The 13578-nt window shown below is 42.2% G+C and overlaps 1 protein-coding gene across 1 annotated transcript in view; it reads left to right on the top strand.

Moving 5' to 3' along the window:
• The first annotated feature begins 11912 nt into the window (after positions 1-11912).
• plg (plasminogen) overlaps positions 11913-13578 on the top strand; it is an 85706-nt gene continuing 84040 nt past the window's right edge. Inside the window, exon 1 of the mRNA XM_060831140.1 lies at positions 11913-12039. Within this exon, the coding sequence (XP_060687123.1) occupies positions 11913-12039 (127 nt within the window). The remainder of the gene's footprint in view (positions 12040-13578) is intronic.

Raw genomic sequence — 13578 nt, 5'->3', positions numbered from 1 at the left:
GTTCAATACAGAGAAAGGTAAGGTGTTGTACTTTGGCCAGAAGAGCACTGAAAAATAATATTATATAAAGTATTCAATTCTGAGCAAAGTGCATGAACAGGGGACCTGGGTGTATATATGGACACATCAACAAAGTTGGCAGGACAGATGGAGACAGCAGTAAATAAACAGTGCAGTATTCTTGGCTTCGTTAATAGTGGCACACAATACAAGAGCAAGGTGATGTTGAACTTGTTAAAAAAAATACACTCGTTCAACCTCAGCTGGTGTATTGTGTATACAGAGGAACCTCGATTATCCAATTATCAATTATCTGAATTTCGGATTATCTGAAGGTCTCAAGGTCCCGCAAAAACGTTACATCAAAGAGGTAAGTGTATTCTGAATACCTGTACTGCAGAACACGTGAAAACGCTGGAAAAAACAAAGATACACAAGCACCTCAATCATCAGCGACTGGATTTTTTTTAAGGTTTAGGGTTAGTTACAAAGCCCTTAGCAAAAGCAATTGCTTTACAGGGTGTTCCTGCCATTTTGCCAGGCCGTTGAAAAAGATGGCTTGGATGGCAGTGCTTCTGTCTTCCTGAAATAAGGGAGAACAAGTGAGTTGCATGTCAGCTTTCTCTGTTCTTTCATAAGTTCCCTATGAACGTCAGTCTGTAGATGTTTCACACCATTTTAAAAAATACGTGAATAAAATGGCCAAGAAAGTAAATGTATGTGCGAGGCAGTGCTTCTGTCTTTCCGTCATGAAACTGAGTTCACGGAAACTGACAAATGCTCTCTTGATCGTAGAAGCTGTTTGGGAACTTGTTTAATGCTGGGATTTCATATATTTTTGTGATGGTAAGGGTTTAGTCCTTCTCAGTTTAACCTGCAAATTGCAGAATGCAAAGATTAGATTGTTTAAGTAGCAAACTCACCAAAATTATAGACTTAAACAAACTCTTCGGTCGAGCACAGTGTTAGATCAATATGGTTTCCCTTGTTTAGGTTATAACCTGACTCATAACATAGTGTCATGTGACTTTTACTCTCATCTTTGGACTGTGTGAAGAGACCAAAGCACTGGCAGGAAACCCATGCAGATACAGGGAGAACATGTAAACTCCACACAGCCAAATCACCCAAGGGGTGGACTCAAACCCAAATCCCTGGCACTGTGAGGCAACACTGAGCCACTGGGGCACCGTAATTGATGAGATATTGTGATAAGATGAATTAATGACCTCAAAGTAAAGGTGCATTATTGTAGTTGTGAATATGATTCGGTTTGAAAGGGGGAAGAGTGGATGTAAGCGTGTATTTTAAATAAGGGCAACTATGCGGGTACGAAAGCTGAACCAGCTAAATTAAACTAGAATATTAGGAGAGGAGATAGGTCAGTAGAAAAGTAATGGCAGACATTCAAAGAAACATATCAGAATAAATACATCCTGGCATAAAGAATACTCATAGGACGGGACCCATAATCTGTAGTTAGCTAGAGAAGTTAGAGAACTCATCGAACCTGAGGAAAAAACATGTAGTGGCTGCTATTTATAGGTGAGTAGCAGTTCAGATGACTGGTCACCTATAAATAACAGCAGAGCTTGTTTCCTCTGGAATGAGAGAAAGGGACAGATTGATTGAGGTGAAAGTGGGCAGCAGCCCTGTTACTGCTAATGCTGGTGGGGAAAGGTGGTGAGTATGCAGCACAGAAGCTATGCAAGGTTCAGAAGGCAGGGGTTTGGAGTAGGTGAGAGTGAGTCAGAGGAGATTACTTAGATTACTTACAGTGTGGAAACAGGCCGTTCGGCCCAACAAGTCCACACCAACCCGCCAAAGTGCAACCCACCCAGACCCATTCCTCTACATTTACCCCTTCACCTAACACTACGAGCAATTTAGCATGGCCAATTCACCTAACCTGCACATTTTTGGACTGTGGGAGGAATCCGGAGCACCCGGAGGAAATCCTCGCAGGCACGGGGAGAATGTATAAACTCCACACAGTCAGTCGCCTGAGGTGGGAATTGAACCGGGTCTCTGGTGCTGTGAGGCAGCAGTGCTAACCACTGTGCCACCGTGCCGTCCGCAGGTTGCTGATTTCTCCCTGTCTACCATATTGAGTGCAAACATAAGCAGCTGTGCATGGCAACTCCAGGCTGACATTTCTTGGCCACGTGCACATTGGGCTTTTAAAGATGGGGGATGTCAGTGATTTCTAGGGTATCTGGTAAGTAGCAAGTTGTTGTGGGATCAACGCATGGTACAATGATGTGAAAGTCAGTTCATTGGGCCTCAGGGTGGCAAATTCTCTAAACAGCTCAACACAACCCAGACTTAGCCAAAAGAAACATAAGATTCAGCCGGTAATCTGAACCTGTTTACCCCAGTGTTGAATTAACCTATAATGCTCTTCCTAGCAAAACACCAACATAATTTTTCAAATTTCTCTGGGGCATTGTAACTTTGCAGTAATTTTAAAATTGAGTAAAAATACATTTCAAACCCTTTCTCACTACCTTTATGCAATAGGCAAATATTTCTTGCTAAATCAAAACCAGGAGTTAAATATGCTTCATATAGTCGGAGTCTTTCTCTGTTCGGTTTAAATAGGTCATAGAGGCATAAAACATGGAAACAGATTCTTCACTCCAACTAGTTCAAGCCAACCATAATCTGAAACAAACCAGTTCCCAACTGTCTTGGCCCATATCCCTCTAACCCTTTCTTATTCATGTACTTATTCAAATATCCTTTAAACACTGTAACTACTTATCCCACAAATAAGCCACTTCCTGTGTAAAAACATTGCTCCTTGTGTCCTTTTTAAACCTTTCTTCTCTCACCTTAAAAATATGTCCCCTAGTCTTAAAAACTCCTACCATACGAAAAAGAAACCTGACACTCACCTTATCTATACCCCCTATAAGCTTCCCCCTCAACCTCCTACTCTCCAGTGAAAAAACTCCCAGCCTATCCAGCCTCTGCCTAAATCTCAAAGCTTTCATTCCCAGCAATATCTTTCTCTGAACCCTCTTCAGCTAAATAATATCCTTCCTATAACTGGGTAACCAGAACGGTACTCCAGAAGTGAAAAATGTGGTGCTGGAAAAACACAGCAGGCCAGGCAGCATCCGAGGAGCAGGAGAATCGACGTTTCGGGAATAAGCCCTTCTTCAGACATGAGGCTGGTGTGCCAAGCGGGCTGGGATAAAGGGCAGGGGGGAGGGAATTTGGGGAAGGGTACTGGGAATACGATAGGTGGAAGAAGGTGAGGGTGAGGGTGAGGGTGATAGGCCGGAGAGAGGGTGGGGTGGAGATGTCGGGAAGAAGATTGCAGGTCCAGAAGGCGGTGCTGAATCCAGGGGTTGGGACTGAGATAAGGTGAGGGGAGGGGAAATGAGGAAGCTGGAGAAATCTACATTCATCCGCCTCAAATTCACCTGCACTCCACACACATCATTTACTGTATCTATTGCACCCGATGTGGTTTCCTCTACATTGGGGAGACAGGCCGCCTACTTGCAGAACGCTTCAGGGAACACCTCTGGGACACCCGCACTAACCAACCCAACTACCCCGTGGCTGAACACTTTAACTCCCCTCCCACTCAGCCAAGGACATGCAGGTCCTTGGCCTCCTCCATCGCCAGACCCTGACCACACAACGCCTGGAGGAAGAGCGCCTTATCTTCTGCCTAGGAACCCTCCAACCACACGGGATGAATGTAGATTTCTCCAGCTTCCTCATTTCCCCTCCCCTCATCTTATCTCAGTCCCAACCCCCGGATTCAGCACCGCCCTCTTGACCTGCAATCTTCTCCCCGACCTCTCCGCCCCACCCCCTCTCCGGCCTATCACTCTCACCCTCACCTCCTTCCATCTATCATATTCCCAGTGTCCCTCCCCCAAATTCCCTCCCCCCTACCCTTTATCTCAGCCTGCTTGGCACACCAGCCTCACTCCTGAAGAAGGGCTTATGCCTGAAACGTCAATTCTCCTGCTCCTCGGATGCTGCCTGGCCTGCTGTGTTTTTCCAGCACCACATTTTTCAACTCTTGTCACCAGCATCTGCAGTCCTCACTTTCTCCTAGGTACTCCAGAAGTGGTCACACCAATATCCTGTACAACCTCAACATGATTTCCCAACTCCTATACTCAATGGTCTGAGCAATGAAGGCAACAAATACCTTCTGAATAACCTGGTCTACATGTGATGCAAATTTCAAAATAATGTGTACCTGAACCCCTAGGCCTCTCTGTTTTACAACACGACCCAAGGCCCTACGTTTAATTCTATAATACCTGCTCTTGTTTGTTTACCAAAATGCAATACTTCCATGCAGTCAAATATTTACCTTTCTTTTACTCTTTGAAATTCAAGAATTTTTTTTAATGGCTTTCTTTGGTGTACTAATTCAAATTTCCACATTTTCTTTTCCTCTCTTTTGAGTTCTATACCTTTTAAAAAAAATTTTGGTAGGTCCTAGGGCCAACCACTTTTGCCTGTTTTATCAATGACCTTCCCTGTATCACAAGAACAGAACCGGGGAGGTGGGGTGGAGTGTGTTCACTGATGATTACACACCATTTTTGTTGGAAACAGATACTTTAAAGTTACAATACAGAACTTGTTGATTAACAATTCAAATAAACTAATACCTTGCATTCCACTTGGACGGTAAAACTGAATTCTCTCAGAATCAATCTGAAACCATTCATAATATTTCTTGATGGTTTACTTCTACTCTTATCCAGAATGGTAACTCCAGAACTCTTTTAAAAGATGAGAATTTTTTTGATAGCACCCACTCATTCAAGCTAAGTGAATGTTTCAGCCTCATTTTCAATCCTCTCGAATTTTGTCTTATCAGTCAGAGCCAACCTCTCACTCTCACTCCTGCCTGGTGAACCAGAGAAACACGTCATCTTTATATGTTCCCTTTCTCTTCAATTTTGGCAGGCTGCCTTGTCTGTGAAAATCAGGGATTTATTTTAGGAAAATCTAGTAATTTTATCCTTTGCAACCTCCCCTTTAGGCATATGCTTTAAAATTAATTCACAGATGTGGGCATCACTAGCTAGAACAGCATTTATTACCAATCCCTAATTGCCAAGAGGACAGTTCTGAGTGAGCTACTTTGCTGTGGGTCTGGAGTTACAGGTAAGCTAGACCAGGTGAGGATGGCATATTTCCTTCTGCAAAGGATGTTAGTGAATGAAATGGATTTTCCGACAATTGACAACGGTTTCATGCTTTCATTAGAACATTATTTCCAATGTTTTTTGATTTCAAAATTCTACCAGAACATTACCTGGGTGTCTACTTTAATAATCGAGAGTGAGATGCTGGAAAAGCACAGCAGGTCAGGCAGTATCAGAGCAGCAGGAGAATCGACATTTCGGGCATAAGCCCTTCATCAGGAATTCTGATTCCTGATGAAGGACTTATACCCAAAATGTCGATTCTCCTGCTCCTCGGATGCTGCCTGACCTGCTATGCTTTTCCAGCACCACACACTCCATTCTGATCTCAGGCATCTGCAGTCCTCAATTTCCCTTGTCTATTTCAATAATCTAATAGTAAGAGCTGAAAATGTGTTGCTGGAAAAGCACAGCAGGTCAGGCAGCATCCAAGGAGCAGGAGAATCGACGTTTCGGGCATGAACCCTTCTTCAGGAATCTCCTAATTTTCTCCTAATCTAATAGTAATACCATTAGGGTATTGCCTCCCCATTTGCATGGGAATATGAATCACATGGGTCTTGTATGCAGATAGAAATGTCAGAAGGGGTTCGGGGGTGTTCACCAAGGCTACATTAGGTATCTTTATTCTATCTCAGAAACAAATTAATGTCTTAAAGTACAGTCTGGCATTCTTAATATCTCCCTGCACTTGGGAGACTAACAGTTTTATCTACTGTCAACTGAGATATTTCTGCTATTATCTACAAGTGTGAGCACCTTACAAAATCTTCCCAGTAAAACAACTCGTGTCTCCACTCTCCAATCAACCCCATCTTAAATCCACAGCAAACACGTTATCCAGGCTTGATCTTGACAGAATGCTGAACAAGTGGCATGACACCTTTAGTTTTATGATAGATTTATGGTGCTATGTTTTTAATGTAACTATCATATTTGAAACAAATACTACCCGATCACAGATGACACTATTCTGCTACCTTATTGAATAGGATCTGCTATTGATCTTTCATACTGTCATGGAACCATGTTAAATGGCTAATTTAGCAATTGTAAAGCGATTACAAATGTTGTCACAAATCAACAAATAACAATTACTAACTACAATCCTACAATGAGCTGGAAAGCCCTTGGATAGGGAACATATATTTGTGATTCTGTGTTGGAAACTCTTTAAATAATAGAGTGTGTGAGTCTGCCTCCAATGTTTGCAATGGAATGTTTTGAAGAACCTCCACCCCTTGAAGACCAACATCCAGCTGAGACTTTAGTGGTTGATCTACTCAGCTTATCAATTTTATTGATAACATTTTTCCAGTAAAGGTGAGCGAGCCAAAGTTTGTTTCAGTGATTTCAGTTCCGCAAACAAGTTTAACTTTTGTAATCAAAGTTCATAGAGGTTATAAAGTACATGTCTCCCACATTTTCAGGCTGTACAGAGACTTTGCATTTTAAAATTTCAAGAACTAGCCTTAAAATCTAACATTTCAAGCCCACCTCAGCTGGTCAACATTAGCTTCCTGAGCTATTAAAAGCACTATCACCTATGGAGCCAATTCAGGAAGTTCCCCAGACAACTAAACAAGGTCCAGGTGTCAGCAATTCCACATTGCTCTTATAACTGCTACTGAATGTCACTTACTCTAACTAGCAATGCAATCTCAAGTTTCAAAGTAATGATTCTAAGTGTCTCTGCAGTTTGTTCCAGAAAGTGATCCCTGTCACAAAAAAAATCTGACAGCCAAGCCAACATTTGCCATTGGACTTTGTAGACATGACTTAAAATCTGACTGTCCCTATCGCAGTCAAATAAGTTATTTATCAAGACTGAGTATCCCTCTTACATTTTATAAGTTTCAATCATATTTCTTTTCAAGCCTGCATTTCACTAAACCACTCAGCATATATCCACCAACAGAAGAGTATTCCTGGTGCCTTTGCCCTATTGGAAAAACCACTCTGCACCCTGACAAGTACTGTCAAGGTGTCAGAGAACAGGGAGGTGACAACCCAATTCTCTGATCGGGATCGGAAGATCCTGATGAAGAAGGTAACGTGGAGAAGGAGCCATCCTTCAGGAAGACTGGCAGAGGAGACCACAACAGCAGATCTCGACAGCCTAGTCTGAGTTCAGTACAGTCTCCATGGTGCAGAGCAATGGACAGCAGAAGTTCAACAACCTCTGCTTTGCCAGTGTGAGTACTACACCCTTCTCTCTGCTACCACACATTCCCACTATACCTACTAAGGCTCCTCTCTGTCACTAAGGCACTTGTTCTGCTCCTCTCACAATTGCATGCAACATCTTCCCTCACTCAATCTCATCACCCTTTGAACCTCCCACACCATTAACCCTCTATGGCCTCTGTGCCACCTACTCACTCACCAGGGCCACCTCACACATTCTAACTACTTTTACCAGAACTAATAGCTGTGCCACTCTCTGAATCCCTCCCTTTATCTCATTCCAGGAGAGGACAGTTCACAATCAAAGGGCCAGGACTGACAACAGACTCCTCACCCACAATGAGGAGAGAATACTGCCCCTTGTTGGAGAAGAATGGGGCCACTCATGCAGGGAGTGAATATGAGCCACTCTTCATTCCAGAGATTCCACACCTGTCCAACCATCTCCGTGAAACTGCTCCTGCCCACCGTCCTCTATTTTTAGCCCGAGCATACATAGTGACCATGCTAGGTGTGGTCAATACGTTTTTCAGTAACTTGCATCCCTCGAAGCTAAGGTGTTTTTGCCTGGATGAACACCACCACCTCCCCGCTCCCCCCCCCCACCCACCACACACACACACACACACACACACACTCCCCACATGACTTTGTTCTTATCTATGCATTACCATATTTCCCCCTTACAAATACAGTTACTCTCCTTCACAACTGCCATTCCCCCATCTCCCTGGCTAGAAATGCCCACAAGTAAGTTCCCAAGTCTTCTGCTTGTGGTGCTGCCTCCATCTCTCTGTCATTTTAGCCGTCAACATCCTTTGCCCTTCAGTCTCCCATCTTCCCAACTCACCAAACAAACTCAATGGCAGGAAAACGCAACAAGGATACCAGTGTGAGCACCCAGCAGATCAACTCACCCCAGGTTCCCAACAAAATCTGAATTGAAACTGGACATCTCCATCTCAGGACATGATGCACAAGGACCTGCCATACAATACTGCATGTCCATGGAGATTGATACCCAACACATGCTAGCCTCTAAGCAGCTTCATGGCACAACTTCAATCCTCATTCAGGATAATTCTGCAATTAATACTGCACCTCAGCTTTCATTATAATGCTGCAGCTATGCTGAGGTATGTGCACCCCGTTCGTGGGCTGAACCTGGCTGCATCTCTGGGCTCTTTGCCCTCATGGTGCTCAATCACTGTGAGCCTACCTGAATGCTCAAAGTATGCCTGCCTTGACTTAGCAACTTGCACTTTGTCTCCTCAGCCAGAAATACCAACTTCAGGTCACTGCTGTAGCTTCGTGTCACTTAATGCAGATACAAACCAGGAAACTTGTTGTAGTTGACAGCTGGCCTCCGTCAAGTGAAGAAGTATAGTCTTCATTCAGTGGAGACTAGCACAGTAAATCAAGGGCAGTCTCTGGTAGCAGTCCAATCTCTGTTCAGGGCTGTCAGAATCCTCTCCTCATAAAGGATAAGGATTAAAATGACAAGCAGCACACCATCCAGCATGGTTCTTTTACCAATTTTGGTTTGGAGCTGTGAACGGGGAACTGTGAGCTAAAGACGTCTTTTGAACTTTTGGACTACAGATGACTTTTAGCAGAGGCTGGCTGTTAACACGGTCAGTCTCTGGGAATTCGTTCCAGCAAGTCTGGAAAAGATCTAATGCTCAAATAGATGGCAGATGTTGAATGGTAACTGGAATCCAGTGAAGACGACAGTCAGTAGATCAGGGAGTGGTCAGACTTTGAATTGGGTTTTGGACCGTGTTTTCTGAAATAAAAATGAATCTGGCAGTTAATGCTACAGCATGAAGATTTGAAAGCTCCCTGCCTACTTCCCATGAATCTCTTAGAATCTCAGAGGATAAAGAATTACATTTTAAGCATTACTACCTTTATCTCGGTGAACTGTACAGGTGACCTGATCAACACTTTCAGAAAATAAACCAGGAAACCATTACTTAAGCCTGTGGAAGAACATATTACGAAGACCACCTAAATAGTCTTTGGACAGTTTTGTTATTTTCTTTTATTTATCTCTTACCAGTGTTTGTCAGTCTGTCTTTTGTGAGAATGGTGCTGGAACCAAAGGTTCTTGGGTTTATAACATGCACCAATTAGATTATTTTGTTATTTAATTTTACTCTGCTCAAGCTACTTTATTGTTAGTAAATTGCTAAGCCAATTGTTTCAGATACATATCAGTGTCTGAAACTGATTTATTTGCAGAGGCTGGAAGCAGTTATTCAAATGTCTGGTTAGGAACAGTTGGGGTCAATATTGAGGAACTTTGAAGGTTTTAATTTTACTGCAACAAAATGAGAAATTGCTAGAAAAACTCAGCAGGGCTGGCAGCATCCATGGAAAGAAATCAGGGTTAACATTTTGGGTTCAGTGAGCCTTCCTCAGAATTGATGGCAGCTAGGAAAAGATTGCTTTTTATGCAGAAGATGGGGTGGGGAAGGGGGAAAAGCATAAACAATAGTTGGATATAGAGCCCAAAGAGAGAGAAGGAAAGGAGAGAAGAGACAGACAAAGGAATGGATAATGATTATCAGGTTATTACGCTAGGCGGGTAAATGGCTGTTAATTGGGATTGTCAATCACTAACAGCTATTCACTCTCCTAGCTTGAATGTTATCCACTCCTTTGTCTGTCCAACTTTCCCTCATTCCCTTTGAGCTCTATGTCCATCTATCATTTACTCCTTACCCCCTTCCCCTGTCCCAGCTTTTACACAGAAGCCATCCTTTTCCTAGCTGCCATCATTTCTGGGGAAGGGTCACTGGACCCAAAGCATTAACTTTTGTTTCTCTCTGCAGATGATGCCAGACCTCCTGAGCTCTTCCAGCAATTTCTGTTTTCGTTTCTGATTTACAGCATCTACAGTTTTTTTCAGTTTTCATGTAATTTTACTGCATTGTGAATAGAGAAATGGAAAGGCTGATTTAGTTTGGGTGTCTGTCTTTGTGTCACAATACATTAAGGGTTTCAGTCCAGGATATTGAAACACAAACAAGGTAGGCCTGGATTTGGATTTTGATTATAAGGTGGGTAATGAGACATCGGGTTTGTACCCAGATTTAAGATGGCACTGGAAGTTGTTAAATTGTTTTTGAAAGTGTCAGAAATTTCCCTGGTGCGGTTGCAAAATATGACTAAAGATAAAATAGTAGAGATAGCCAGCAGACTCGATTAAAGGAGACAGATCAAGCCAAAAACATTTGATAATGGAACAGTTGGGTTTAGTGAAAATACCGAGGCCGAGTGGGACAGATAGTTTATCAGATGCACTTATGAACCTTGACTTGCAGTTCAGGCAAATGGAAATTAGAAAATTGAGAATGGAATTCCAAAGAGAGTTCAACTTAAAGAACTGGAATCCCAAAGTGCATAAAAGAGAAAGAGCAGAAGAAAAGAAAGAGAGGAAGAAGAGAGAGAGAGAGAGAGAGAGAACAGGAATTTAAATTTAAAATGATGTAGCTTGGGTAACCTAAACCAGATGATAGGGAAGACTTGGAAGAGGAACCTTTTAGTCAAAATCCACAGTTCAGTCTGGAGATGTTTAAATTTGAACAGAATTTGCCAAATTTGCCAAAATTTGAACAGAATGACATGGTAACCTTTTTCATGCACTGATGCCTGTTTGAGTCCGGCAGCCACCAGCTGCTGTCTGACTCCAACAATTGCTGGCTGCAGCTACTGGTGTGTGTGCAGCTACAAAGGGGAAGAGTCAATTCTTCTAGCATCATAAGTAACATTATTAATGTATTAAATTATGCACTCTTATAGCTCTCTTACAAACTGCAGCTTATATATTTTCACACAAACTGTATTAAAAGCTTATTTATACACCCACTCGAGTCCCCTGACACTCCTTCAGTCGTCACCTGATGATACCCGATCTGGATAACTGTTTGGCTGCTGCTGACGAGAACTGACATTGGCCACAGGCTGCTTTCACACCGCACCGCACCGATGGTGGATTTCCGGAGTTGTCGCTGCCTGTATACCTCGAGGGTCTTCTTTTATCCTCTTTCCTTATCTTTCTTGAGTCGTGGTGTCTTTTTCCCATTGACTCAGGTTCATTTACTTTTGTTTGTCTTTACTTTATTGACTCTGGATCAAGGAGCTAGGAAGCATTACCTCATTGCCCCTCATCCAAATAAGGCTTCTGCATTACCTTCTTTCTTACTTTTTTTTCTGAACAATATGATTGGCATCAAGCAGTACCTGGACTCTGCTCATTTTTAGTTCACAAGCTGTTGTTAGCAGTTTTTTATATATTGACCATTCCTAGCCCCTGTCAGCAACTGGTACCTCCATGTCTCTGCAGCCTCCTGGCTAACATCTCACTTTCAGGAGCATGTCTCCAACTGATCCCTCTGTCTCTCTCTGTGCAGTGGCCGGGCTAATCCATGTCATTTGAGGAGATAGCAACAGAAATGAGGTGGTCAAAAGCAGATTAGCTCTTGCCCATGAAAAGTGAAAGGTAAAGCACAAGAGAATAATGCATCCATGTCAGAAGAATATTCTGGGGATTACGATGAAATGAAAAGGCCAATTCTAGGTGCATATGAGTTGGTCCTAGAAGCATTCAGGCAGAGGTTTCGGAACATAGGAAATCAACTTGGACGTACTTATAGTGAGTTTGAGAAAGTTAAACAGAATATAATCTTTATATGTGGATCTGAATGTTAAAGGCTGGGAAGAGTGTCAGGGAAATTATTCTTTTCAAAGAATTTAAACCTTCCTGACCTTCTGCAATCAGAACTCATGTAAAAGGTCAAAGGGTAGTAAAGGCCAGACAAACAGCTATAATGGCTGATGATTATGAACTGATCCATGAACCTTTTTTCCATCATCTTCAGATGTTCGAGAGGAATTAAGAAATGGGAGAGTGAAAGGAAGGCAGCGAGAAAGGGGACAGTAGGGAGTGTCCCAAGAACTCCTCCTCAGATTAGAAAGAAAATGGCTGAGAGTGGAGGTGAAGTTCAGAAGCTTAAATATTTCTCTTGTAGTAATTTTGGCCATGTGCATTCAGGTGGGACTATAGGAGTCAGTAAAAATGAGTTAGACAAGGAACATTAAAGGATAGCACCACAGACCAGATTGTAACTATAATAAAAAGGCCCCTGATGAATTCTATCATTGCTAAAGAGATGTATAAGATAGATGAGAAGGATGCAGGATTTTTGTAAAAAGAGAAGGTGACTGCTCTTTCTTCAGGTGAGGTAGCTAAACCCATAACCATACTAAAAGGTATAGGGGCAACACAATCACTTTCACTGGAGAAAGGGATTGCAGTGAGAGCTAAAGTATTAATAAATGGGATTGATGGAGAATATATTCTGATGCCATTTTATAAAGTACAACTAGAATGTGATTTGTTATCAAAGAAAGTAGTAAAAATATTAATGTTACAGGAGTAAACTTACTTCTGGATAATGATTTGGCAGGACTAAAGGTAGTAGCTTCACCCAAAATTACAGAATGTCAAAAGGAATTGCAAGAAGCAGGACAGTTACAGGAACAGCTTCCTGGTATCTTTCCTTCCCTGGTGTGGTTACCAGGACAATGGTTAAATAAAATCCATCAATATGGGTTGATGTGACACCACAACCAAGTGAAAATGTAACTGATACTTTCCTAAAGGTTGAAGATAATACAGGTGGTGTGTTTGCTATGATGTGTCCAATTATGGCACAAAAAAACAGACCCTGAATTAAATAAATTAGCACAGTCATCTCAAACTGAGGTAGAGGCTGAAAGAATTACAAAGCACTAGTTCTTAAGAATGGAGTGCTGATGAAGAAGTGAAGACCCCCTTATAGAACCACAGATAAAGAATGACCGGTTGTACATCAGATAGTTGCATGGTCCGGCTATCATGGAGAGATATTCTGAGTAGCTCATGAGATTCCTCGGGCAGAACATGGGCGGGGGGGGTTTCAAAAAGTCAGATGCCCATAAACGGATATTTTACCTGAGCATAAAGGTGTAGTACAGTTTTGTAAAACATGTCATACTTGTCAAGTTGAGATAAACTTCAACATGTGATTAAACCAGCATCTCTGATTCCTCTATCAGTATTTGAGGAGCCATTCAGTTGTGTACTAGTAGATTCTGTAAGACCATCATTTTTTTAAAAAGCAGGAAAAAAACGCTTCTTGACAGTTATGCA

Source organism: Hemiscyllium ocellatum, chromosome 10 (assembly GCF_020745735.1).
Source record: "Hemiscyllium ocellatum isolate sHemOce1 chromosome 10, sHemOce1.pat.X.cur, whole genome shotgun sequence".
NCBI lineage: Eukaryota > Metazoa > Chordata > Chondrichthyes > Orectolobiformes > Hemiscylliidae > Hemiscyllium > Hemiscyllium ocellatum.
Note: the sequence above shows the minus strand (reverse complement) of the source record. Positions and strands in the feature narration are given on the sequence as shown.